The following is a 26036-nucleotide window of genomic DNA, read 5'->3' as shown; positions in this document are numbered from 1 at the left end:
GATAAACTAAGAGGGGAGCAGCAGTGAAGGCTCGTTTAAGGTACTGGAAGGCGTTCCAACAGTTCCAAAGCAGCTGGGATAAGGGGAGGCAAATAACGAAATTGATGGTGATTTTGTTTAGGGACTAGTAAACGATGCAAGGCTATACAATCTTCTGTCCTTTTTGGCCACAAAGAAAAATTGGAAGCAGTAGGGGAAGTGGACGGGCAGATGTAGCCTTGTTGGAAGGCCTCTTCCACATACTCCTCCGTGGCCTTTTGCTCTGGCAGGGAGAGTGGATAAATCTTTCCACAGGGCACTGACTCAGTGGGTATGAGGTCGATAGCACGGTCCCATGGTCGGTGCGAGCGCAACTGGTAGGCTTGTTTGGGGCAAAAGACATCTTCATAGTGGAAGTAATAGGAGGCAATGTCATTGGACTGCTGTTCCACGGGGCTTTCAATGGAGGTGGAGTTGATGGAGACAGTCGGGAGTTGGCCAGGGCAGAGCAGGTGGCCAGGGTGGAGCAGGCAGAGCAGTTGGCTATGGTAGTAGTGCTGGAGACCACCACAGAGAAGCAGATGGCCTCCATGGTCATAGCGGAGCTGTGAGGGGACACAGGGAACTCGGAGCTTGAGTTGTATAGCCCCCCTGCCCCCAAAAATTGTTTAGGGTTGCTGTGTGAAGTTTTGGATTACACTCTCCAGATGAGCGGGTCCCCCTTCACTGTCGGTGAAGTGGAGGAGGACCCCCTCACCTGGAGAGTATAATTCAAACATTCACACAGCGATGCTCGAAGACCATTATTGCCAAGTTTTGTGCATAGTGGTTCATTGAGTCCAGAGCAAAAGAAAGAAATCTAATTATGGTCCGGGAAGTGAGTGTTGTATGCAAGGTCCGGGAACTCACGAATGTGGTCCTCAAGAGAAATTCTGGCCCTGGCGAAGTAGTATCAAACAAACCCCTGCTAGATCCATTTTAGGTCAGTCAATCTGTAATGATGCTGGAGCTGAAAAGATGGCAGGCGAGGTGGATCTATGTGCAAAGGGACAAAAGGAACACCAAGAGCACAGGGAATAGAACCATCTACACAAACAGCAAACAGCAAATGACAAAGCACAAAAGAAACACAAGGACTATTTAAACACAAGGGCAAACAAGCTTAACAAGATAACGATACACACCTGGGTAAGACTAATCAACAGGGAAAACTACAAAGAACCAGCGCTTGAAATGGGCAGGTACACGCCGGTACACAGTACCGGCACTTCTCTGTTTTTACCTTTAGCGTAACGCCAGCTTTCCTTGCATAACTACAACATGGCACTCAAGACAGAAAGTAAGACAAAAGTCCCAAAACCTACACAGAGCGCATGTGACACTGGCACTGTATCATTTTATATTTTCAGTCTCTCTGAAAAGTCTGCGTCAAACTGTGTCTTGTTTAAAAATGAATCTGCAGTAAAAATGAAGCAAACAAACGAACAGTGTCTGAACATGTGATCTGACTGGGACTAAAAAAGTTCATCCATGCTTTCTTGATGTTATAATCACAAGGAAGGCAATGCATAGACTGTGTTTTTCCACAACTTGGCACAATAAACATCCTGTAATTCTCAGAGACATCTCTAACATTTTGTTGCTGGTGTAATTCTCCTGTGTTTAAATCTGTTTTGTATTTACTACTATATGGCATGCGTGAATCTGTGGATATAATTGAAAAATGGAAAAATCCTATTGGCTTTGTTTATTGAGGGAACCAGGGTGATGCTTACTTTCAAGTTGGCCTACAAAAGACGTCATCAGTGCAGAACTCTATGCAATGCACGTGTACCCAATTGATGGGACACCATTTATTTATTTATTTATTTTGCAACGGGACATTTTCTATATAATGTATTTATGTAATAATAATACACGTGTGATACATCTCACCTTACAACAAGCGTGGAGGCAAAATGCTAAACACAAACAATAAACTTAATTTATACATATTAATCTTCCGTTTTAATTTATATATTATATCAAACAACTATTATACAAATAATATAAGTTCACAGTAATAAAAAAATATTAAATATTGAAAGATTAAAAAATTATAAGGTCCAACTTTATAAGTGTCTTTAACTAGTATGTTCTAACATTTATATTAATTATTTGATAGTATGCACATTGTGTACATACATATTTTTACATTCTAGTTATATTTAAAAATACCTGCATATAATTACAGCTGTAATTAATTTGTGTAGTTACAATCAAGCAAAAGAAGACGAAAGTATGGTCCATGGCTGTTTTTGAGCATGGATTATGATTTTTAAATGTATGGCTTATTCAGTGTTCAAATTGAATGGCATTGGACAAAAAATGCAATGATGAAGCTGCTAGAAATGAAATCTAAACTATAATGAAAAAGTCTTGACAAATATTATAATATAACTTTTTCTCATTTAAAGTCACCAGTTCTTCGTCTTTATCTCTATAGTTAATCGCTCATAAGTATTGTCACTTAGTGAAAAAATATCACACAACACACTGGAGCCCAAACGCTGATGAGTTACACATGCAAGTATAATAATTTCTGTTTAGAGGTTTGTTCAGTGAGAAAAAGCAATAGTGATTCTTGACTATCAGGCTGAAAATTATGCAAAGAAGCAGAATTCTTACTAGTTGGCAGGGAGAGATTGTGTTGAGTCTGTTGGTTTTCACCAAACTTTGCTGTTATATCCAGGTGATGCCATGTTCCAGGATCTAAATTCTCAGTTTTGCATTCAAAATGTGAGAACTGTTCCTGGTCTTGATGACAATCTTTAGAGTCATTGTGTCTCTCCCTGACAGAAACTGTATATTGGCATTTCACATCTTCATTATCCAGCATGATTCGTATTGAGTCCGTGGTAGAAATTGTTTTCACAACTTTGATGCTACATTCCCATGTGTCTGCCACCATGGTATTCTGAAAAGAAAAGTTGGAAATACTTTTACTGGACTGATAAAATAGCATGCAGAAGTCAAATACTGAAAAGTATTTTTGTAAGAAATCAAGTTTAGTTTTTACAAGAGGACTATTATTATTATTTATTATTATTATTATTACATATGTTAATTAAGACTTACCAATATTCCACATGCTACCCAAACAGCTACATGAATGGCTTTACTTCCCAGCATTGTTATTGAGGGTTTTTAGATGTTTTTGTTTAATACACTGAATTCCAGTTGGAAAAGGCACATCATTCCTTGGTGTATAATCCAGGAGTTCTTTTAAAGTACTTTTCTGCAAAATCCAGTCTGGAGGACCTCTGTGGGAACTGCTCACTTTCACTCATTAGCCCACAACAATCAGGAACGTGTGAAGGAAAACAATTCTGTCTCTGAAGGATATCCTCAATCAAACGTCTACAGAAGCTTTGTTTTTGGTAGTTCAGTGGAGACGTGTTGTACAGTCTGTCTGATCGCAATCTTTTTCCTAAAAAAACCTAACTTTACTAGACTAGTTAATAAAAATAATAATAATTTAAAAAAAGTTTCTTCAGCATAAACCATCCACTAGAAGCTTGTTAGGTCATAAATGCCTGTGAATTGAAACTTTTGCTGGAACAATAGATGTCAATGACTTTGGGCTCCATGAACACTCAATACAGCCCAGCCCCACTTCCTTCCTGTGTCCTCAGTGCTCCTGCAGAAGGATGTGTTGAAAGGAAAAATCATCTACTAATAGGCTTGTAAACATTCTTCCATCAAGAGAATTACATAAATTATTTTGTAGCACTTTATTTTAGTGTCCTTGTTACGTATGCATAATTATGCATAATTACATGCAACTAACCCTAAATCAGTTACACTTTATTTTACAGTATGTGTACTTACAGTGTATTTACAGAATACTTACCCTAGAAAGTACTGGTAATATGAGGTAACTACATGGGTTACGGTTAGGGTTAGGGGTATTTTTAGGGTTAGTACCTAGTTATAACCCAGTTATTGTAATTCCTATAATAAGTAAAAAAAAAAATTAAAAAAAAAAGTACCTCTAAAACAAACCTTAACCATAACCCTAGTTATATAGTATGTACATATACAGTATGTTGTTAATTAATATTACTCAGTACTTAAACGTATAGTTACACTGTAATAAAGTGTAACCATGATATTCAATGATATTCATTTTCAAGATCATTTGTTAATTATAGATGTTTGAATGTAAAAAAAAAAAAAAAAAAAAATCTTAAAAAACATTTTAGGTGGCATGTTGGGTCCAACATCAAGAACAATGCAGCATTGTCAGACATATCAAAGTTTGTCCATTGTATGTATTTATGACAGAGCCTTTGAAGGTACAATACAGGGTTGTATTTGATTATACAACCTCATCTGAGTGGGCAAATACCCCCAAAACGTCATCAACATGCCGATGCCTGGTTTCACAAAGAAACACCAAAGAGTGTGAGGGAAAAAAAAAAAAAAAAAAAAAAAACAGGTTTCAATAAACTAGTCGGTTATAATTTGTAGCGACCTGTGTAGATGTGTGTAGCTTCAAAGGAGCATAAATTTGTGTTGTTTTTTCTTGTGTTTTTGTTATTTTATTAATTTATAATACATTTATCATTTAAACAATTTAATCATGATTTATTATATAATTTAACCGACCAGTTGGAGTGGAAAAGGGAAATGACGTGCTGTACAAAAAGTTGATGCATAATCCAAAAATGGTGTTTTATTGGAAGGTGCAAAAATATTTACAGTGCAGGAGAAAACAAAAATAGATAAAAAAACAACTGTACAAAAAGAAAACAAAACAGCAACAATGTGTTAATTTTGGCTAAACCAGATGGCCCAAGTTTGCAACACTGCTCAGTATGTGATTTCTCTGAGTCCACAATCACAATGAATGCATTCAGCAAGCAAGCCTATTTATAGGCTGGAGCCCCACCTACAAGGCATACCATCATAACAGAAACCAACTAAAAAGTTTATAACAATGAAATTAAATAATATAAACATCGAACACAACACTTAAACCTTCCAAACAGCTAATACAACAACCATTAACAGAGAAAAAGTTTATCAGCAAATTATATGGCAAAAACTACTGTTTCTGAAATCTCCCCCCTCTGACATCACACCAAAATGGTAGCTTCCACAGGAAGTGATGTGGAAGTTGCTTTAAAAAGCAGTTTTACCTAGATTATGGGTTTGGTTGTACAGAGTGTGATCTGGGAAGTTTAACTGCAACAAAGTTTGTGGAAAATTTGTGGAAAACTTTATTTATATTTATATATATAAATATTACATGAATTATTCTGTGTTCTGGCATTTTGTTATTTTAGACAAATAGTGGCAAACTTTAAGAAAACAAACTAAAAAAAAGTTGTAAACTAGAACAAAACACAGCGGTAACAAACTTAGATGAAACTAAACAAAACAAAAACGTGTACACAGATGTAAATTTTGCCGGCAATGCACAGTACAAGTGAAATGGTTGTATGTTTGTAGGTCCAAGTTTATAGAGTCAACAGGTTAACCTGTGACATTTCTCAGACACCCGAGAGTGTCCTAGAGAGGTAATCTGCTGTACAATTTTGTGACGCAGTTTTGTATAAAATTTCAAATTCAAATGGCTGGATGGCTAAAAACCATCTGATGATACGGGCATTTGTGTCCCTCATACGGCCCAACCAGGCTAATGCCCTGTGATCAGTCTCAAGTTTGAATTTGCGTTCCACCAGGTAGTATCTTAAAGAGTCTAATGCCCATTTAATTGCCAGGCACTTTTTTCTCAACTGTAGAATTCCTGGATTCACATGAAAGGAGCTTTCTGCTGATGTAGGCAATTGGTTGGAGCTGCCCTTGACCTTCCTGAAGTAGTACAGCCCCAATGCCATGCTCAGAAGCATATGTCTGCGCAGTAAAAGTCTTTTCAAAGTCTGGACTCTGTAAAACAAGCTCTGTGCATAAGGAGTCCTTTGGGTCCTGAAAAGCCTTCTCACAGTCATGAGTCCAGTTAACTTTATTCGGCTTGTCTTTTTTAGTTAAATCAGTAAGGGTAAAGGCTCGTTCAGAGAAGTTGGGGATAAAACGCCTGTACCATTCCACAAGTCCTAGGAAAGAACGCACCTGTTTCTTGGTCATTGGCCATTCTGCATTTTTGATGGCCTCCACTTTCCTCACCTGTGGACATATTACGCCATGACCCAGCACATACACTAGGTATTGTGTCTCAGTCCTAGCTATTGTGCATTTGTCTGGGCGGATGGTTAGACCAGCATTCTTAATTCTCAACAGCACGTCCATCAGATGACCCAGACACTCCTGCCAATTTTGACTGAAAATTATGTCATCTAAGTATGCAGCAGCAAACTTCTCAGTCCCATGGAGGATCTGGTCCATCATCCTTTAGAAGGTAACTGGAGCTCCATGAAGCGCAAAGGAAAGGACACAGAACTGAAAATGTTCAAACGGTGTTTTAAATACAGTAATCTCCTTACTCTCTGGACTTAGTGGGACTTGCCAATATCCTTTGCAGAGGTCAAGTGTGGTGAGATACTTTGCTCTTCCAAGACTCTCCACTAACTCGTCCACCCTTGGCATGGGATACGGGTCAAATTTGCTCACAATATTGAGCTTGCGGAAGTCCAGACAGAATCGAAGACTGCCATCCTTCTTAGGCACTAGAACAATTGGATTGCTCCATTCACTGGTTGAAGGTTCGATCACACCAAAGACTCTGCATGGCCTCCAACTCTTCCTTCATAACTGGCAGAAGTCTCTCTGCGACCCGAAATACTGGCTGACGAATGGGTTTGGGATCTTTGAGAGTGATGTGATGGTGGATCACGCCTGTTCTGCCAGGTGTCTCTATAAAGAGTTGGGCTGGGAGGCACTGTAGAAGTTCCTGTATTTTGTCCCTCTTCCAGGTGCTCAAGGTTCAGCTGACTGTTGCCCTGACAACCAGGCAGGTATTGTTCCTCCATTTCCTCCTCTCCCTCCATGGATCCCACAATCAAGGCTGTTGCTGTTCCAGCTACTTCCTCCAAGCAGCAACAGTTGCAGCCACATTGCAAAATGGGTTAAGACATGCTTTTTTTGGGTGTTAAATAACGGCGCAAATAAAAGTAAATTGACGAGCACAAACATTAGTAAATTGTGTTGCCTGATTCATTTAAATACTCTCCTCCCATAAAAGGACACTATAAAATTGAATGCAATTTCATTTAATGAGATTCAGGTAAAACTGTTTGAAATAACACAGATTTTCTCAGAATGTCATGCTGTCTGCCCTTCAGAGGAGCTGAAGAGCCTTTTGGCCCCAGGAGAAATGGACAATCACATGAAAGGGAATAAAGAAAACCGTGCTTTTGTCTAAACGCTCTCGTGCACCAAAAAGCACCACCCTGCCCCATGTGAGGCTCGAACTCACATCTTTCAGATTATGAGACTGACACACTGCCTAACTTTGAATCCAGCTAAAGACAACTTTTTGTGATATTTTTAATTTAATTAAATAAACAATTTTTTTGAATGCATACTGTTCCAAGTTTAATAAAATATACATATGTACTTTGTTGTGTTTTTTGATATTTTTTCATATATATGGAACTGTGTTATTGTTATTTAGTAGTTGTTATATTATTGTACCGATTAAGCATTTTTTAGGTTACATTCAAACAAGACACTTGCAAATCTATTATTTGTAATGAACAAAGATGCAACCCATAAAATAGTAACTAATATGCTGAAAAATGTCTGTCACAGGAATAACAAAATGTACAAATTATCTTTTTATACACGTGTTATATTGTTGCAGTGTACTGATGAAATATTGTTATATGTAAGTAAAAGTCAAAAAGCAATCACTTGCCAATTTGTTTTTATTTTACAATCATGCCAACAGAACAGCAATGAATATTAAATTGAATAAAATGTTAAATGAAAAGTTTTCAAAATCAAATTAAAAGGTGAATAAAATGTTAAATAAGTTTTTTTTTTTTTTTTTAAATAAGTTTAATGGAAAGTTAAATAAGTTTTCAAAAACAATAAATAAAAAGTTAAACAAAGTGTTAAATGACTTTTAAAAAAACACAAGTAACTTAACACAAGTATTACCAATGATGAACTCTATTAAACAACTGTTCACACTAACCCTGTTACATATATACAATACGATACATATACAATAATACCCTGTACTGGCTATGTCCAGTTGCACTTGTTTTGAATTGCCCGCATTTTTTACAGGGGTTTGCCTCTAAAGTTCTCCTCTAGGGTCTCTTGGGCATGGCTCCTGGATTGGCAACTGGTGCAGCAGGCTGTGAGCTGATGCCCTGTACAGCTGTTGGCTGTAACAGTGGCTGCATGATTGGCATTCCCGGGATCATCAGGACTCCTTGGACCATTGGGATTCCCTGGACCATCAGCATTCTTTGGACCATCTGCACTCCCTGGAACATTGGCACACCCTGGAAACCTGCCGGTATGAGTAAATTTGATACCATCTACAGTGATGCTCCAGGTGCTGATGGTGTAACCAACATCTGACTCTGCACTGGGGCCTTGGGTCTGAGAGGGGGTCGACCAACAGAAGTCTACCTCTGCTTTGCCTGACCCGCTGTACTCTCTGGTAGCTTGTACTGGTGCTGGTCCCCTGGTTGTTCTTGCTCAGTGCCTAGGCGTTTGGCAACCTGGAGAGGCTCCTGAGCTTCAGGGAGGGGTTGAGGCAACTGAATGCCCTGAACCAGCACAGACAGCTCCTGCTTCTTCTGTCTGTTGTTATACCAATTAATCAGGGTGTTCTGGTTAAGCTCCACCAGCTACATTGATGTTCCTCCCATCACCAAGCCATTTCCAAGAACAAGCTGCCTAATCCTTCGATAGTCTTGGAGAATCAGAGACCATCTTGACAGGGTACCCTTGCCTTTTCTTTTGGGGCTTGGGAGGACAGAGCAAAGCCTGATGAAGATGGTCTCCACCAGACGGCAACAAGCCATTGAGCAGGTGCACTGCTCGCACCCAGCACACATCTGATGGTGCTCTCTACTACAGGGTGAGTGGGCCTCTTTGGTACTCTGAAGCGTCCACTTGGCAGTCTCCTCTGGTCGAGATGCATAGACCACCCGTTGCTTGTCCCGTTCATCCAGGTTCTGATATTCCAACAGATATTCCACCAGCCTGTCCACATGTTGGAATCCTGGCACATTTTGGTAGTCAAGAGCCTGTAACACAAACACCCAATAAAATAATTACATCACATCTGTTTGATGCATAATTCCATAATTAATTCTGTTATTTTCCTTTTTATCACCGTAAAGCTGCTTTGACACATCTGTATAGTACAAAGAACTATAAAAAAATAAAGCTGACTTGACTTGATGCGTATTTGCTGCTTACTAATGACTTTAGGTTGTACTTTTAAAATATGTGGAAAGTCTGGATTTAAAGCACTGGATGTTAATTCAACACTGTTTGAATTATTTTAGTTCATTTGAAAGACATACAAAGGAGTGGTATTTACCATCTCTCTATCATCATCATCATCATCATCATCATAATCCTGACCCGTATCCTCTGGTTCTGAGGGGAGAGGTGAAATAGATGCTTCAGAGGGAACAGGTTGGACAGCAATCCCTGAGGGTCCAGGTGATGGAGACTGTGTGAGGCTATGTGTGGGGTCAGGGACGAGTGATGGGGATGAGGAGCCCAGGATAGAGGTGGCACTGCTGGTGACCAGGGTGTCAGGGTGGAGGAGGGTGGTGACAGAACAGTCTCCGGATCTATAATGGTGTGATCCTCGCTGATGTCACAGAAGCCCTCATCTTCATCTTGCTCCTCCAAACAGAGGCCATCAATGAGCTCTGCAGTCTGCTCAGAGTCTGGATTCATGTCCTGCAGTGCCTGACCAGTCTGCTGGAACAAATGCACTCCAATGAGCTCACCTGAAATAAAAACAAAAAACACAATTGAATACAATGATGATTGAGAGACATACAAATAAATGTTTCTTAAAAGCCTGAAAATATTTGATATTTACATGTAACATGATTTTTCTAATCAAGTAAACCTAAGTTGCTTTAGTCCAATAAATGTTCATCAAATATTACTAACAGTATAAAAGTTATTCTAAAAACGTTCTAAAAATCAATAAAGATTTCGCAGCAAAAAGACACGTGAAGCACGAGCTGAAGGTGGAGGTTTGTACAATTATAATAAAAGGCCTTTTACTTGATAAAAAATATGGACTATCAATCAGACGACAGAGGGCATGTTTTCAGAAGTTTTGGTCATGTTGATAATTTAGAGGTCTTTAGAAATTTGCATATCAAATATGATACAGTAGACTTTATAGGGTCAATTCTAATATATAGACTGAGATAACACAGAAATTACAAGTTCATTAACAATAACAAATTCTCTTACTAGTGTAACATGCAGGGGGACAAAACGTGGGGACCACTTTCCTGCCCAACAGCTTTTCATAATTACTGTTCACACAGTGAACAATTTCTCCTGTGTAGCTGCGCAAAGCTGATGGCTCCGATGACAGGGAAGCAGCCTCCCGGTCCTGGTTCCACCTGTGTAGACCCTCCAGCAGATAAATCTGAAAGCTCAGACTGTTGGCACTGGTCCCTGTAAATACACATAGTGTTTAAGCAGTGTTAATGAAACACACAAAGACACTTAAGGCTCTCTCTTTACACATGCACAGTGTGTGTGACCAAGACATACCTTGGATGAAACAGTTCAGGTGTAAATGAAAGGAAAAGCCTCTGGCACATCTGTATGTCTTCAGAAACACACCTCCCTTGGTTAAGCTCCCTGTCTCTGTATAGAGCACAACACCAGGGGGGTCTTGAATGCATTTGACATGCTTCTTCTGGACACTCCAGATGTGCTCCATCCTTTCTTGGTCCAGGAGAGATACACCCAGGGAGTCATTGCCCTTGCTGCTCAGGAGCTCTGTAAGCAGCTGCTCAAAGAGAAGGATGGTAGTCTCCTCTCCATGGGTCCTCCTCTGGCAATGGAAAGACAGCTCCTCCCTGGTAAGATGCTTGTTGACATCATCTGTCAGCGCAGGCCAACCCTGGGACATCAGCAGCTCTCTCTTTGCTTTGCGAAGCATAGAAACATCCCACTCAAAAATGCACGCTGACACGAAGATAGGATACAGCTGATGGGCATCAGTTGTACACCCCAAGGCAATCCTGCACATAAAATGCCAGATGTCCAAGCGTATCTTGAGATCTGGCCAACCTCTGAACCTAGTTTTCAGCTTGGTCTTGCCCATCTCAGTGCAGCAGCCACAGTCTATATACAAAACAGCAGGTGGATCCACGCCAGCCTGCTGGTACCTTTTCACCAAACCATCTACCATCATGTCCAGTCCTGCTCCTTCCTGGGCTGTCAGCACACTTATGAGCACCTGACCAAACTCGTTGCCAACAGAGGTAAACCAGAGTCCCATTCCCCTCGCTGTCCCAGCCAACTTCTTAGTGATCTGCGGTGGATGACAGGAAGCATGCAGTAAAATGAAACATCACACCATGTAGAGTATGATAATCATGCTTAGATAATAATATAATAGCAAACAGCATAAAATAACAAAAATCCACTGCTAACCTTTTTAGTGGAATCCATCTTTAAGACTGAACCATACGTGAATGTTATCCTTGCATGGATTTCATCCAGCCTTGTCAGGATGTCTTGGCTGTACACTGTGAGCAGCCACTTGCAGCTTGGCACCACTGTAGGCTCTGGGGGTTCCTGGAATTTTATTGGCAACACCCTGGGTCGGTTGAGGAAGTCCACACATTGGGTGGTTTACCGGGCCAGACGCTGCAGCCACTCCTCGCTGTGGTTCTCACGCAGTTGTTTGATGACCCGTATGGGACTGTTGCCTAGTCCACGCTCACGCAGCAGCCGAATGACCCGCCTATCACAGGCATACCTTAGGAAAAGCAAAATCCACACATTCATATATTTTACATATTTAATTTGTAAAGTATTTGCAAAAATATGTGATGATGGGCTATCAACTGGATGTGGAATGAAAGTGTACTTACTTCCACGTGAGGATGACCCGAAACTCAGAGCGATGGCCCAGATCCAGCTGCTGCAGGACAGTCTGACTCCAGGACACATGCGAGGCTTTACACTTGGTACAGATGAGGGTTTCTGTGACCATCCTATCGATGTCTAGAACCTGCCGTGCCCTTTTGTGCAGACTGCCTCCTGTCAGCTGATGCTGTCCGCAGGCGGGATTGGGACAGAGAACCTTGACCCTCCACAGCAAAAGCGCATGACAAAAAAATCTGTCTGGAGCTAGAGCCTGATTGTACGTAAGTGCTGGCTGTGGTGGGTAATCCCAGAGCTGTAGGTTGTCACAAAGCTCTGGTTTTCCCTTGGGCCCCATTTTAAAAAGCCTGCTGGCAATCCACCTGTGATCCTCTGGTGGCAAGGTCTCCGACCACAAACGATGAAGTCGAACTGCAGATGAAGCTTGCAATAATGCCCCGAAGGAGCAGTCTGTAAAGGAAAAAGACAAAACATTTAGTCTAGCAAGGTCATTTGTTTAATAAGAGCGGGTGGAGTGCAGTATATATCGAGCTGGTGCTGATTGCTGACAGGTGGGAGGAATCAGTAGTCAGGTGATTGGGATCTGGTGAATGTGGTGAGTGATGACAGTGGTGACTGGATGGGTGACTGAGTTGACTCCCTGACAGTACCCCCTCCTATCTCCAGGATGGTAAACAGGGGTAGGAGATCGATGGGCATCTGCAAACATCTTATGCCTCCACACAACATGCTGAAGGTGGATCTGAGCTGAATCCCATACTCTCTAACTTGCTTGGAACCAGTGGTCTATGGCTGGAACTTCAGAGGTTTCTTCGGTCCAGGGAAACAGAGGGGGTTGGTAGCCGAGTATGCACTGAAACGGGGTGAGATTGGTGGTTGACTGCTTGAGGGAGTTTTGTGCATACTCGGCCCAGGGAAGGTAACGGTTCCAGCCATGTTGGTTATCGTGACAGTAGGCCTGGAGATATCTCCCAATCTCCTGAATCTTCCGCTCAGTCTGGCCGTTAGTTTGGGGGTGATATCCTGAAGAAAGATTAACAGAGACATTAAGGAGTTTAAAAAAGGCTGTCCATACCCGGGAAGTGAATTGGGGCCCACGATCAGAGACGATTTCTCTAGGTATTCCAAAGGTGTGAAACAGCTGGTGGAAGAGGGCTTCAGCTGTTTCTAGAGCAGTGGGCAATCCACAAAGGGGAATCAACATGCATGCTTTGGAAAATCTATCCACTGCTACTAGAATGCAGGTGTATCCATCGGAATTGGGCAGATCGGTGACAAAGTCAACTCTGATGTGGGACCAAGGATGATGGGAAATGGGCAGTGGTACCAGTTTTCCTGAGGGTAGTTGATGGGGGGGTTTTGAGATGGCACAGACTGAGCATCCACGAACATAATGGGAGACATCCTAGGCCATGGTGGGCCACCAGTACTGAGCTTGAAGCAGCGAGAGAGGTTGCTGGCTGCCTGGATGTCCAGAGCCCGGGGAAGCATGAAGGGAGCCCAGAAGGTTCTTCCTCTTTGGCCTCAGACAACATACACAAGCCCTCAAAAACACACACACTACAACATAGTCTTACACACTGGTGAGATAAATTCAAAACAATACTACAAAAAGCCCTAAAAAAAAACAATACTACAAAAAACAAAAAACAGTAATAAGTTGTGTTGCTTGTGGTTCTCCCCCTCACAGAAATTTATTCCTTAATGTACTGTATAGTACAATACACCAAACAACAACAAAAAATATTCTGCCCCAGCATCACATCTTTGGTCTGGGACAGGCCAGAGAATCTCGTCAACATCACAGGCTGTACTGACCCTATCCAGGCAGTGGTGGTAAAATCCTCTTGCATGCCTGATCCACCCCTGGCACGCATCAACTGAAATGTCTAGTCAGGCTTCAGGCTAGAGGTCTGCGCAGGACTGTTTTTTTCGTCCCACTCCCGCCCGCTCCCGCAAGGTTCTGTTCCGCACGCACCTGCTCCCGCCTAAAATTCACTCTGTGTTCACCTTTTATCCGCATATAGTGATTTTCTTCCTGACCAGACGGGTCCCGCTAAATTTAGATTGTTTCCAGATTCTCACATTTAAACTTTCCCAAAAGAAAGAGAGTGATTGGGGATAATAAATATAAAATGTTGCATAGCATATACATATTACACCCAAAAAAATGTCAGAGGAAAAATGTCTCAAAGAATATTAGGCTAAATATCACAGAGAAAAAATAGGCTAAATTAAATAGCCTTCAACATGTCCCTCAAAACTATAGGCTAAGCCAAAAATACATATAAACGAAAACTGTTGGCTTGCTAGCTATACTGCAAAGTGAAATCTTTTTTAACATCCACGCAAGAACAGAATGACGCTGACTGACGACCGTTTCAGAACGTCTCTCCTCCAAAATCCGATCACAAAGGTTGAATGATCTCTGAACGTGCACTCGCACAGACCTCTAATGCAAAGAACATATCTTGCCAGGTTACTCAGGACAGGGAACTGGTGACCGTGTGAACGCCACCACTGCAGAAAGTTTTGTTCACTTAAAGTTCAAGCACAGATGCGCTGATGTCAGAGCATCTCGGGAGCGACCGGGTTATTGTCAGACCGCCCATTTCCCGCCTAATGTACACTATAGTTACCGACCGCAATCCGCCTTTCATTCAGTATTTAATCCCTCGCAGCAAGAAATCTTATCTTACCTCTACTTCAGGCTTCTTCCATTGCATCGTCTCTGTGTCCTACAAAAATAGAAGTACTGATTACTGTAACTGTAACACATCCTTTTTACAAAATGGAAGCAGACAGAAACTCTATCTGTATGTAAGTTAATTTGATGCATGTGTTGTAACAGAGTACAGCACTCAAAAGTTACAGTAGAGTACACTGAGGTACACCTACCCGTTTTCCTCCCTGAAGATTCTTATGATCGAGGCGACGGTGAAGCAACTGAAGTTTGGCTGAACTCATCGCCCAGCCTCCCTCATAGTCATACCATGGACAAGGACATGGTCAAGTAGTGGCACGAATTTCATCTGAGACTCCTTGTCTCCTTGCCCCTCATCCTCATCCTCGTCCTCCTACTCTTCCTCTTCCTCCACTGTTTACCGCTCTTCCTCCTCCTCTTCTCTGGTGTCCTCGACCTTTTCAATCATGTCTCTCTGGCTCCATTGTTCCAAAACTGAATGAACTGACTGTGTGCTAATTGAGCTCAAGCTATGATGACTTGAGTGAAGAATATTGAATACTAGTGCTTTCTAAATGACAACATGGTGTAGGTAATGAGAAATGAAGGGATTTGTGTGTAGAGTTTTGCAGTGACAGTTCAACAAATCTGACTCGTGTCAAAACAGGGGAATAGTGTTTATAGTTTAGAGAAATGGGTGTGCTTTTTCATAAATGGCGGTATGGTTTTGAAATTTTAGTTAAAAAGCATGGCTATAGTGTTTAAGCAATCGAGAAAAACTGTAAAACACACCAAAGTAGTATAATTGGCTGGTAATATCCACCCTTACAGTTTTCTCATATTCTCACTTGCAGGTGCTCTCCTCCCTTTCTTTCCCATGTACTCCAACATTTCCACCACAGTCATTTCACCAATAAAATTGCAGGTGTTGCTTATTTAAGAGATAATTTTCTTAGTAAGGGTGACCGATTGCCAACTACTGTACATCTTTTGACTTAATTTCTCATGGGCCTTCTGCCAATTTGATGGTCAACCCTTTTCCCATGGGCCAAATGAAACATTGTGTTAATACTCCCCGGAGGCAAGAAGCCTTTACATGACTCCCTTAATAATGGTCTTATTCATTTCACAGCCACCTGTTGTCTGGTGGAAAATTACCAACAGAATATGCTTAGTGGCCAAGTTAACTTCTCAGACACATCTGACCCTTATAGTCACATAGGTCAAGAGGCCTCAAAACACTTCTAGCTTCTATAGTAAGCAAACTAATTCTACAATTGTTTTCTGTAGGACAGATAAAATACTCCATCAATAGCAGCACAGATTGTGACATTGCCACCTCGTTGACCAGGGACTTCAACAATGGCCCACTGTCCAATCATGTTTCGGCCTCTCCGTCTCCTCTTTGTTAGATTGAAGCCTGCTTCATCGACAAAGATAAAGTCATGGGGTCTGTCCAAGGATTCCAAGTCAAATATTGTCTGTGTAAAAAAACAATATACTGTATTTAGAATTAGTCGTACAGAGACAGTGCTATACTGTAGAGTACAATTAGGCCTACTGTATGCACTTCTGAATCACATACATTGTATGTACTGAAGAGTAATGTCATTCACATAGTATGTGTTAGTACTGTAGACAATCTGGATTACAGTAAATGTTTCTGAATGTACACTTACTTGCACATACTGAGCTCGCAGTTCTTTTACCCTTGGTGAGTTGCGCTCAAAAGGTACTCTGTATACTTGTTTCATTCGCATCCTGTTACAATGGAGGACACGGTCTATTGTGGAAATGCTCACACTGTCGATTCCCTGGAAGTGTGTGTTGTCTTGTGTCACTCGTTCCTGGATTTCTCGGAGTCGTATTACATTATCTTGAAGGACCATGCCCACTATAACGGCCTCTTGCTCCCGAGTGAATATAGCCTGTCCTTCCACCTGAATGTGGCAGCCTTGCAATTCTACAAAAAGTAGATGTGCAGTTACAACAAATATTCATGCAGTACTATACATACAGTGATGAACTTTACAAATGTCTATTGAAACAGCTGCATATAGTGTAGTACAGTAAATTTGCAATTACAAAAATACAGTAGTATACTGTACCTGTTCTCTTCTCTGAATGTCCTTACTATGGTGGACACAGAAAATCGGCTCAAATTGGGTTGCACTCTAAGTCCTGCTTCCCTCATTGTCAGTCCATGGACAAGAACATGGTCTATGACTGTTGTTCGAATTTCATCAGATATTTCCACTCTTTGTCTTCCTTTTCCTCCTCCTCTTCCTCTTTCTTGCCCTCCTCCTCCTCTTCCTCTTTCTTGCCCTCCTCCTCCTATCTCCTCCTCCTCCTCTTCCTCCTCGTCGCCCACCTAGCATACGCACTCGTCCTTGTCCTCTCACATTGTTTCTTCTATCCATTCTCAGACTTTCTCCTTCCCACCTTCAACAACCTGTTTGCTCTCTGAACTGGCTTATATTGGTTCTCTCACATCATTTGAAACAGGTTACATCAATTTTAAGTGGTTGTGTTCAATCAATGGCATGTGTTCTCTATTTGTATTTGATTGTTGCCACTTGTGTTTACCAGTATGGATGGCATGTGCATTAGAGTGCAGAATGTGTTTTGAGAATGAGAATGTGTTTAGAGTTTTGCTGAAAAGTGAGATCTGCAAATTGTGTTTTACCATGTGAAATGGTTTAAGGTATTGACAACAGACTGCACAATTAGCTAAATGAGGTCAGGCAACTGAGAACTTTGTTCAGCCAATGGGTTTAGTGTTTTAGCAATTGAGAAAAACTGTAATACCGAGAAAAAAAAAAAAAAAAAAAAAACCTAAACATCTCTCCGCCTAGCTGGATCTGGCCACAGGGCTTCGTCAACATCACAGGCTATATTTTCATTTGCAAGGCAACGTGGGAAGAATCTTTTGGAGTGACGAATCCACCCTTGTATGGATGCTGCTTCAATTTGATCACATGCTTCCTCCATAGCTTGAATGAGGGCCATCTGGACATAGGGCTGGAGATCATAAACCTTCCACCGCCATGCTGAGAAGAACTCCTCGATGGGGTTTAGGAAGGGGGAGTATGGTGGAAGGTATTGAACTGTAAATTGTGGGTGTTGATGAAACCAGTTTTGGACCAGAGCAGAATGATGGAAAGCTACATTGTCCCAGACGACAATGTATTGCATCTGGTCCCTTTGGTTTGCTGCTGTGATAATATTGTGTAATCTGTCTAAACGTAAGAATGAGGTCAGTGTTGTAAGGACCCAAGTTGGCATGGCGGTGGAGGACCCCATTCTGTGTAATGGCAGCACAAAGGGTAATGTTACCCCCATGTTGCCCTGGAACACTGATAATAGCCCTGTGGCCAATGATGTTTCTTCCCCTTCTTCTCACTGTTGTCAGGTTAAATCCGGCCTCATCAATGTATATAAACTCATGCGGGACTTCCTCCGAATCTATTTGCAAAACTCTCTGGAATACAGCAAAATATCACATTGTGTAGATCAATATACTGTAGGTCTGCTATATAGTAAAATTACATGTACAGTAAAAAAGGTTGTGTGCAGTACACAATACTACAGTCAGTGAACAAAACGTACCACCACATTTTCACCCCGCAGGACTTTCACCCTGTCTGAATTTCTTTCAAATGGCACTTTATACAGTTGTTTCATCAGAACTTGATGTTTTTTAAAGATACGGGCTATTGTTGACAGAGAGACCTGTTGGACATTATTGAAGATTTGGGGATCATTGACAATATTGGCTTGAATTTCTCTAAGTCTGATTGCATTATTGGCCAAAACGAGGTTTATGATCTCTCTCTCTTGCTCCTGTGTGAATATGGGGCCCCTCCCTCCTTGGTGTTCTCAACATTCAATCCTATGTTGGCCAAACAAAATACATGTAGCTTACTGTAAAATGATACATGACTACATACCAAAACTGTTGATATAGTACATGCAGTAAGCTATGGATTTTCTGTTGACAGAAGATAAGTTTCTCACCTGTGCTCTTGACGAAATATCCGAACTATTGATTCCACCGTGTACCTGCTTAGGTTAGGCTGTACTCTCAGTCCAGCCTCCCTCAGTGTTAGTCTGTGGTTTATTACATGTCCCACAATTGTAGCACGAATTTCGTTACACAGATTTGGTTGTCTTCTTTGTGCATGTCCTTCCCCTCCTCCAGGTCTTCCTCTCCCTCTCCCTTGGCCTCTTCCTCCATCTTGTTCTCTCTGGATTCCCCCTCTTCCTCCATCTTGTTCTCTCTGGACTCCCCCTCTCAGCCGCACTCTCCCTCTTCCTCTGACACCGTCCATTTTTGTTGAAGACAGGTGAACTTAACTGTTGCCTTTTTAAAGTGCTTAAACCTGATTGGTGTGTCTACAATTAATCACCAGTGTGTGTGCACACCTGGTGGCTGTGTTTAACCAATTTGTTCATGGGGTGTGTTCATTTGAAAGCCTTTGCTTTGAAATTGCAAGGAAATTACATCATGATAAATTTCTGTGTCAAACGCATACAAATGTGTTTGGTGTTTTGCAAATCACTGTGTGTAATGTTTTGCAAAAAGTGTGAAGCTGACAATGTGCTTACAGTTGTGCAAATCTAGGCCGGTGTTTTGCTCCTTGAGTGTAAGGTTTTGCTAATTGTGGGAAAGTTTTTTAGTGTGTAAGCAATTGAAAACAACTGTAAAGCCAGTGTAATATATAGAACATCAACAGCAGGAAAGCTTCTCTTCTGTCATTTTACTAACATTATCTCTTTATTTTTGAATATTTTAAACATCTGAGTGTTAACAACCATAAATTGTTTATAATTCTTTAAATATAATATCAAGTTGATCCTTAGAGGAACCAAGCACTGACATTATGACTTTACTTTGTTGTTGTTTTTCAGCTTGAATGTGTTTTAGGAAGCAACTGGTTATCACATTCAAAATATCAGGGAAATAGAATAAAATTGATACATTTGTTCCGTTTTCAGAAATGTGTCAGCTGCTAGCGCTATTTTGTGTGACTAGTGAGTTGTGGCAGTTAATATGCAAATTCAATTACCTTTTTAGACCAACAGAATTTGAAATTACTTACCGAGACAATACTGCAAGACTCTGTAGGACTGGTCACATCTGCAGTGGTTCTGGGGACAGAGGCTGGAACTCCAGGGTCTTGTGTCTGTACAATCATGCAGTGAAATATAATATATGTTATATATATAACAAGAGAAACAGTCAAACATAAATGTCCAACAATTTTAACTCATCCTAGATTAAATTATACAATACTGTTCAAAAGTCTGAGGTCAGTAAGATTTTTTGTTTTTGAAAGAAGATTAAAATACAGTCAAAAGCAGTAATACTGGGAAATAATATTGCCATTTTAATTGCTTTAATTGCTGCTTATTTGAATCTGTTTTCAAATGTATTTAACACATCATTGCTGAATAAAAGTGTCAGTTTCTTTTTTTAAAAAAAAAAATACTGACCCCACCAACCTTTGAGCAGTAATGTATATAAAATCTGTTTAATTGAAACATTATATATTACTGTATAGTATTGCTCTTACTTCATTATGGTAAGATTTCCTGGAATATGTTTCTAAAAAGTTCACAGTAGTGGAATGTGTCTTCATAGAATGCAATGTGGATTATGCCAGTATACTTACAGAGACAGTGGTGCTTAGTATTGGGGCACTGGACACTGCTGCGCTGGGTTGGTCATCAACCTGAGATGATCTCCTACATTACAGAACAAAATTATTCCTAAGTTTCCCCTTTTGAATTGATGGTAATGAAATTGAAAGACTAATGCTTGTGTAGGTGTTCAGTTTCATCTAATTGTTTTGATAGTATTTGATTTTTTAGATTCAGAATATATTTCATAACTATATTACTGTAGAAATGTAGCAAATTTCTGACTTATTCAGTTTTGTATTATGTTATTGTTTTGAACTTAAGTTTAACAGTTTTGAAAACAGTATGTAAGCATGTGCAAATTGGCCTTTACGTACAAAGAGTTTTGGCAGTTGTTGTGTCTGAGTGAGAAAAGAATTCATGAAATTTGAGAGATGTAGTCATTGAATGCATTTTGTGCCAAAGCAATGATAATTGATCCTCAGTTTAGCCCACATAGACTTCTGTTGTGCTCACTGTGTGAAGAGTTTTGCAAAAGTGACCTAAGTATTGAGAAATGTGTCCTAGCGTCTGTAAAAAGCTGTAGTCTTTCAATTTCATTACCATCAATTCAAAAGGGGAAACTTAGGAATAATTTTGTTCTGTAATGTAAACATGGACCATATAACATAAACTGCAGTGAATTATAAGCAGTAGAGAGTGTCATTCTTGTTTTGTAAAGAAATTTAAAAAAAGAAAACATTGTATAATGCTAACTGATGTTAGTGTTTTTAGGTCAATGTTTTATGAGTGACAAAGTGTGTTTGCTCAGTGAAAACCTTTGCTAGTGTTCTGGAAGAATGAATTGATTTGAGACATGTATGAAGTGTTTTGTTAGATTTGGTGCATTTTGAATGTGAAGTTAACCTCTGTGCCAAGATGAAAGTTGGTTAGGAGAACTGTGTGAAGAGTTTTGAAAAAGTGACCTAAGTATTGAGAAATGTGTCCTAGCGATTGTAAAAAACTGTAATGCGGACACATCCACATCAATGTGTCTACAGATCGTGATCTCGATTCAAACAGATCAAATCACATTTTAAAACTAACTTGGTGCTTTAAATAACGGTTGTATCGATTACATCGTTACGCCACTAGGAGGCAACAAGTGACTGTTAAAATGTATTTGACATTGAATGATTCATTCAAAAGATTTGTTCAAAAACATTGATTCATCCAGTAATGAAACAACTGAAGTAGTTATGAGTGAGTCATTAAATCATTCATTCAAACCCATTTTATTAAATTAATTAAATATTTTTAAATAGATTGCACCAATTAATATTTTGTCCTCTAATAAATAATTTTATGTTATTTTGTTTAGTTGTCTATTCAGAATTGTGGGAGAATCATGATCATGATCGTTTTATCCATAATCGTGCAACTCTAACACAAATTAAAATAACACATGCATGTTCATCTTCCCCGCTGCTGCAGCAAATTTTTAAAAATGTTATGTATTTATCCCTATATGTTTCGTTGGATTTTATATTGTTTGTCAACACACATTACATATTATGTATCTGCATCCACTAATCTTCCATCCATACTGACTAGTGCTGGCTATTTGACAATTCATAATCATTTATAATTATTTTGAGCAATAGGATTATATAAAATATATAATATAAAATTAAATTATATAAGTGGCCTATATAAAATTACAAAATAAACATTCATCAATCAGTACTTTTTTACTTAAGTACATTAAAAATCAAGTACTTTTGTACTTTAACTCAAGTAAAATTGAAAAGGAGCACTAAATACTTTCACATGAGTAATATTTTATGATACGTATCTGTACTTTTACTCAAGTACTTGATTTGTGTACTTCGTCCACCACTGCCACACACACACTTTGGGACCGCTCCGAGCAAGGTCGTCTGGCCGCGAGACTGCATCGGACATTTTTCAATCTGTAAACATTACGACACATGTAATACACAATACATGCATTTTAACTAGTTTTTTTCAACTGCTCACACACAAAATCCTTACTTGTCACACAATTTCTGAAACCTGACACTCAAACACAAGAACTATACACCAAGTCTTCAAAACCGTGCACTAATTCTCGGCCTTCGACTCAGTTTTCAATTTCATAAAACACTTTTTGCAAAACACAACACACAATTCTCTATTTAACACACAAAAATCTAACAGGAAGAATCTTGATTTCCTTTTCCAAACACAACCATTGTTTCTGTCCAACTACACATGGTTGATGTATTTCTTTTCTTTTGTACTGTAATACTGTATTCACAACCACAAATGCTTACAGTAAAAAAAAAAAACAAAAAAAAAACAGCTTGGTTTCAATCTTGCTTTTGTGTTTACAGGGAATTTTTCAACATCTCTCTGCTTATTACAGTTTTTTCTGATGGCTTAAGCACATTTTTTGTAACTATTGGCTATTTTTGCAAAACTCTACACACAAATAAGAAAACCCTTCACCAAATCAGCAAAACATTGTAGTTCTCTTGCAAAAGCTAATAAACCTTGCTTAACTCTTCAAACCTTCGTAAAAATGGTATTTTCGTATCAAACAGTTAACACAAGCCATCACATTAATAAGCACACAATGCGCCAACTACACACTGATGGTATGAATAAAAAACACATCTGGCTTTTGCTTTCTTTGTTCTTTGTGCACAAGGTAGGCTATGTCAGTTTGAGGTCATACTTTTGTTATAGTTCTGTAAACATACAGGGATCCAAACTTCAAGTACTGGTATTTATTTATACACATCAAAACAAACATAAGTGTTTTTTTCCAAGTCAAAACACAAAATAGTAATTTCACTGAGAAAAAAAAGAGAAAAAATTCAGTCTACATCGTGTCGTCTCTCTGGGTCCAGCCACAAAATTTCATCTACATCACATGCAATGTCCTCTAGTCCAAGGCACCGGGGAAAATATCTTCTGGAATGCCGTATCCAGGCCTGACATGATGCCTGGTCAGTATCCCCACATGCCTCCTCCATTGCCTGTAAAAGGGCTATGCATTGATGGGGATGACGGTCATAGACCTTCCAGCACCAGGCAGAGAAGAACTCTTCAATTGGATTCAAGAATGGAGAGTATGGGGGGAGGTTGAGTACAGTGAAGAGTGGGTGATCTGTAAACCAGTTGCAGACCAAAGCAGCCCTATGGAAACTAACATTGTCCCATATGATGATGTATCTGGTCTGCTCTGGTCTCTGAACATTAGTGAGCATGTCATGTAAGGTGTCCAGGAATGTAATAATGTGTGCAGTGTTAAATGGGCCTAGGGTTGCATGATGGTGAACAACACCATTTTGACTTATAGCTGCACACATAGTTATGTTACCACCACGTTGTCCTGGGACATTGATTATGGCACGGTGTCCAATAATGTTCCTGCCACGTCTCCTTGTTTTAGTGAGGTTAAAACCTGCCTCATCCACAAAAAGCTGCTCATGACCCATGGCATCTGCCTCTAGCTCCATCACTCTCTGGACGAGACAAATAGTGTAAATAATAGCCATACATGTGTATAGTTTTGCTAGGAGTGTGTTGATCATTTGGAAATTGAATGTAAAGCAGTGAGTTGTGTTTACAGTTCCGCAAAAAGAGTGCTGTGCAGTGGATTGTACCTACAGTTTTGCAAAGTGTGTGTGTGCACACGCGCTTTGTTTTTCGCTGAGGAGACAAGCATGAGTCTGCACTACAGTGAAGGCACAGGAACTGTGGCGACAGGACGTACGTTTCCGTTCCCTCCTTCAGGGAACGAGGGTTACATACGTAACCGAGACGTCCCCTTTCAGTCGGTCATGTTCGACCTAGAGTCAGAAGTGAACCGACGAATTGGGATCCCAAATAAAACGCCACAGTTACTGACCCCTTCCAGCGCCCAGTGTAAGCTCCAGCCACCCGGCGCACCTTGGGGCGGAGAAGGGCTCGTGCTTACACCGAGAGAGTCTACTGCTGTTCTGCAAGACCCGTTCAGTAAGACTTAGACAACACTGGGAAAGCGAACCCATAGGGGATGCTGTGGAAGCCACAACCTACTCAGAGGGGGAGGTATTACCTGGAAATACACATATGGACTGGCCATGGGCAGTGCGCATATGGAGTCCCTGGGATGGCTCCAGCCTGAGTAGGGGGAGACTCATCTGACAGGTGACAGCAGAGCTGACTCTGCAAGGGGAAAGACACAGGCTCGCCATAGGGAGTTAACTGTAGACAATACACATATGGGACCACTCACGTGGAGGGGTCACGACATATGGCACCCAGCCAAACCTCAACGTCAGAGACAGATGTTTGGCCTAGCATCGGACACTCCGCAATGTCCAAGCCACAGGGGGAGGCGGAGGAACTCGACAGGGTTCGCCAGGTGGGGAACTCGCTGGAGCAATGGATGCACGTATCCGGCCCAGGGGGCGGGAATGGCATAGCAAGCCAACACTAGAATGGGTCCTTCATGTTACCGGCTACTGGAAGCGAGTACACGGGAAGATACTGGTTCAACACGAAGGCTATAGAATCTAGCAAACGTGTTTGGTATCACCAGGAGAAATGGACAATCACATGAAAGGGAATAAAGGAAAGTCCTTTTTCTTTTTTGCTTTGGCTGGGCTGGGCTGAGCGGTGAAGCACTAGCTTCCAGATCATCTACCATTCGGTGGAGCTCCGAAAATACTGCTCGTGGTTAGCCCTCTTGTCAGGATGGCCGAGCGGTCTAAGGTGCGGCGTTCAGGTTGCAGTCTTCCCTGTAGGCGTGGGTTTGAATCCCACTTCTGACAATGCTAACCTTTGGCTGTGGGCTCAAGCTAGAGTCTTTAACCCTTTGGCAAGTTGATATTAAACCTGAACAAAAGCACTGCCATGCATTACACGAACACGAGAGGAATACAATGACTGCATTTATACGACACTAGGCCTACTAAAACACTGGATTTCAATTGCATTGCATGTCCAACGCTTTCAGAGGACGCCATAAAATTGAATGCAGTTTCATTTAATGAGATTCATGGAAAGTACTTGAAATGACACAGATTTTCTCAGAATCTCATGCTGTCTGCCCTAGAGAGGAGCCGAAGAGCCTTTTGGCCGCAGGAGAAATGGACAATCACACGAAAGGGAATAAAGGGAAAGCGCTCTTTCGTCTAAAGGCTCTCGTGCGCCAAAAGGAACCACCCTGCCCTGTGTGAGGCTCAAACTAACGACCTTCAGATTATGAGACTGACGCGCTGCCTAACTGCGCCAACGAGGCATGCACTTTGAACGGTGAAGCACTAGCTTCCAAATCATCTGCCATTCGGTGGAGCTCCAAAAATACTGCTCACCCTCAGCTCTCGTATCAGGATGGCCGAGCGGTCTAAGGCGCTGCGTTCAGGTCGCAGTTGCAGTCTGGCTAAAAATGCTTCTGCCGCAGACAGACGCACTGGCTGTTCGACAAGGGAAGCAAAGACAAGCCAAGCTTCCCATACTGAGAGTTAAACCCGGGCCGCCTGGGTGAAAACCAGGAATCCTGACCGCTAGACCATATGGGACCTTCGGCAAGCATCGGTCGGGCTTGACGGCCGGCTTCTACAGCTCCTCGTTAGTATAGTGGACAGTATCTCTGCCTGTCACGTGGAAAACCGGGCTTCGATTCCCC

At 40.9% G+C, this 26036-nt stretch overlaps 2 protein-coding genes across 2 annotated transcripts in view; both read right to left on the bottom strand.

Annotated features, from left to right (window-relative positions):
* Nucleotides 1-3578, bottom strand: part of ptprb (protein tyrosine phosphatase receptor type b) — a 42157-nt gene extending 38579 nt beyond the window's left edge. The window contains exons 1-2 of the mRNA XM_051891387.1: nucleotides 3097-3578; nucleotides 2647-2935 (exon numbers count right to left, since the gene is read on the bottom strand). Coding sequence (XP_051747347.1) covers nucleotides 2647-2935; nucleotides 3097-3150 — 343 coding nt within the window. The 5' untranslated portion in view covers nucleotides 3151-3578. The remainder of the gene's footprint in view (nucleotides 1-2646; nucleotides 2936-3096) is intronic.
* A 4371-nt stretch (nucleotides 3579-7949) lies between these two features.
* Nucleotides 7950-11914, bottom strand: LOC127511105 (uncharacterized). Its single transcript, XM_051891626.1, has 5 exons — nucleotides 11593-11914; nucleotides 10702-11470; nucleotides 10393-10602; nucleotides 9491-9911; nucleotides 7950-9191 (listed from the first exon to the last, which is right to left on the bottom strand). The coding sequence occupies exons 1-5, from the start codon at nucleotides 11608-11610 to the stop codon at nucleotides 8864-8866; spliced, it is 1746 nt and encodes a 581-aa protein (XP_051747586.1). The 5' UTR covers nucleotides 11611-11914; the 3' UTR covers nucleotides 7950-8863.
* Between the last annotated feature and the right edge of the window lie 14122 nt (nucleotides 11915-26036).

Source organism: Ctenopharyngodon idella, chromosome 4 (assembly GCF_019924925.1).
Source record: "Ctenopharyngodon idella isolate HZGC_01 chromosome 4, HZGC01, whole genome shotgun sequence".
Lineage (NCBI taxonomy): Eukaryota > Metazoa > Chordata > Actinopteri > Cypriniformes > Xenocyprididae > Ctenopharyngodon > Ctenopharyngodon idella.
This window is presented reverse-complemented; position numbering and strand designations above follow the sequence as displayed.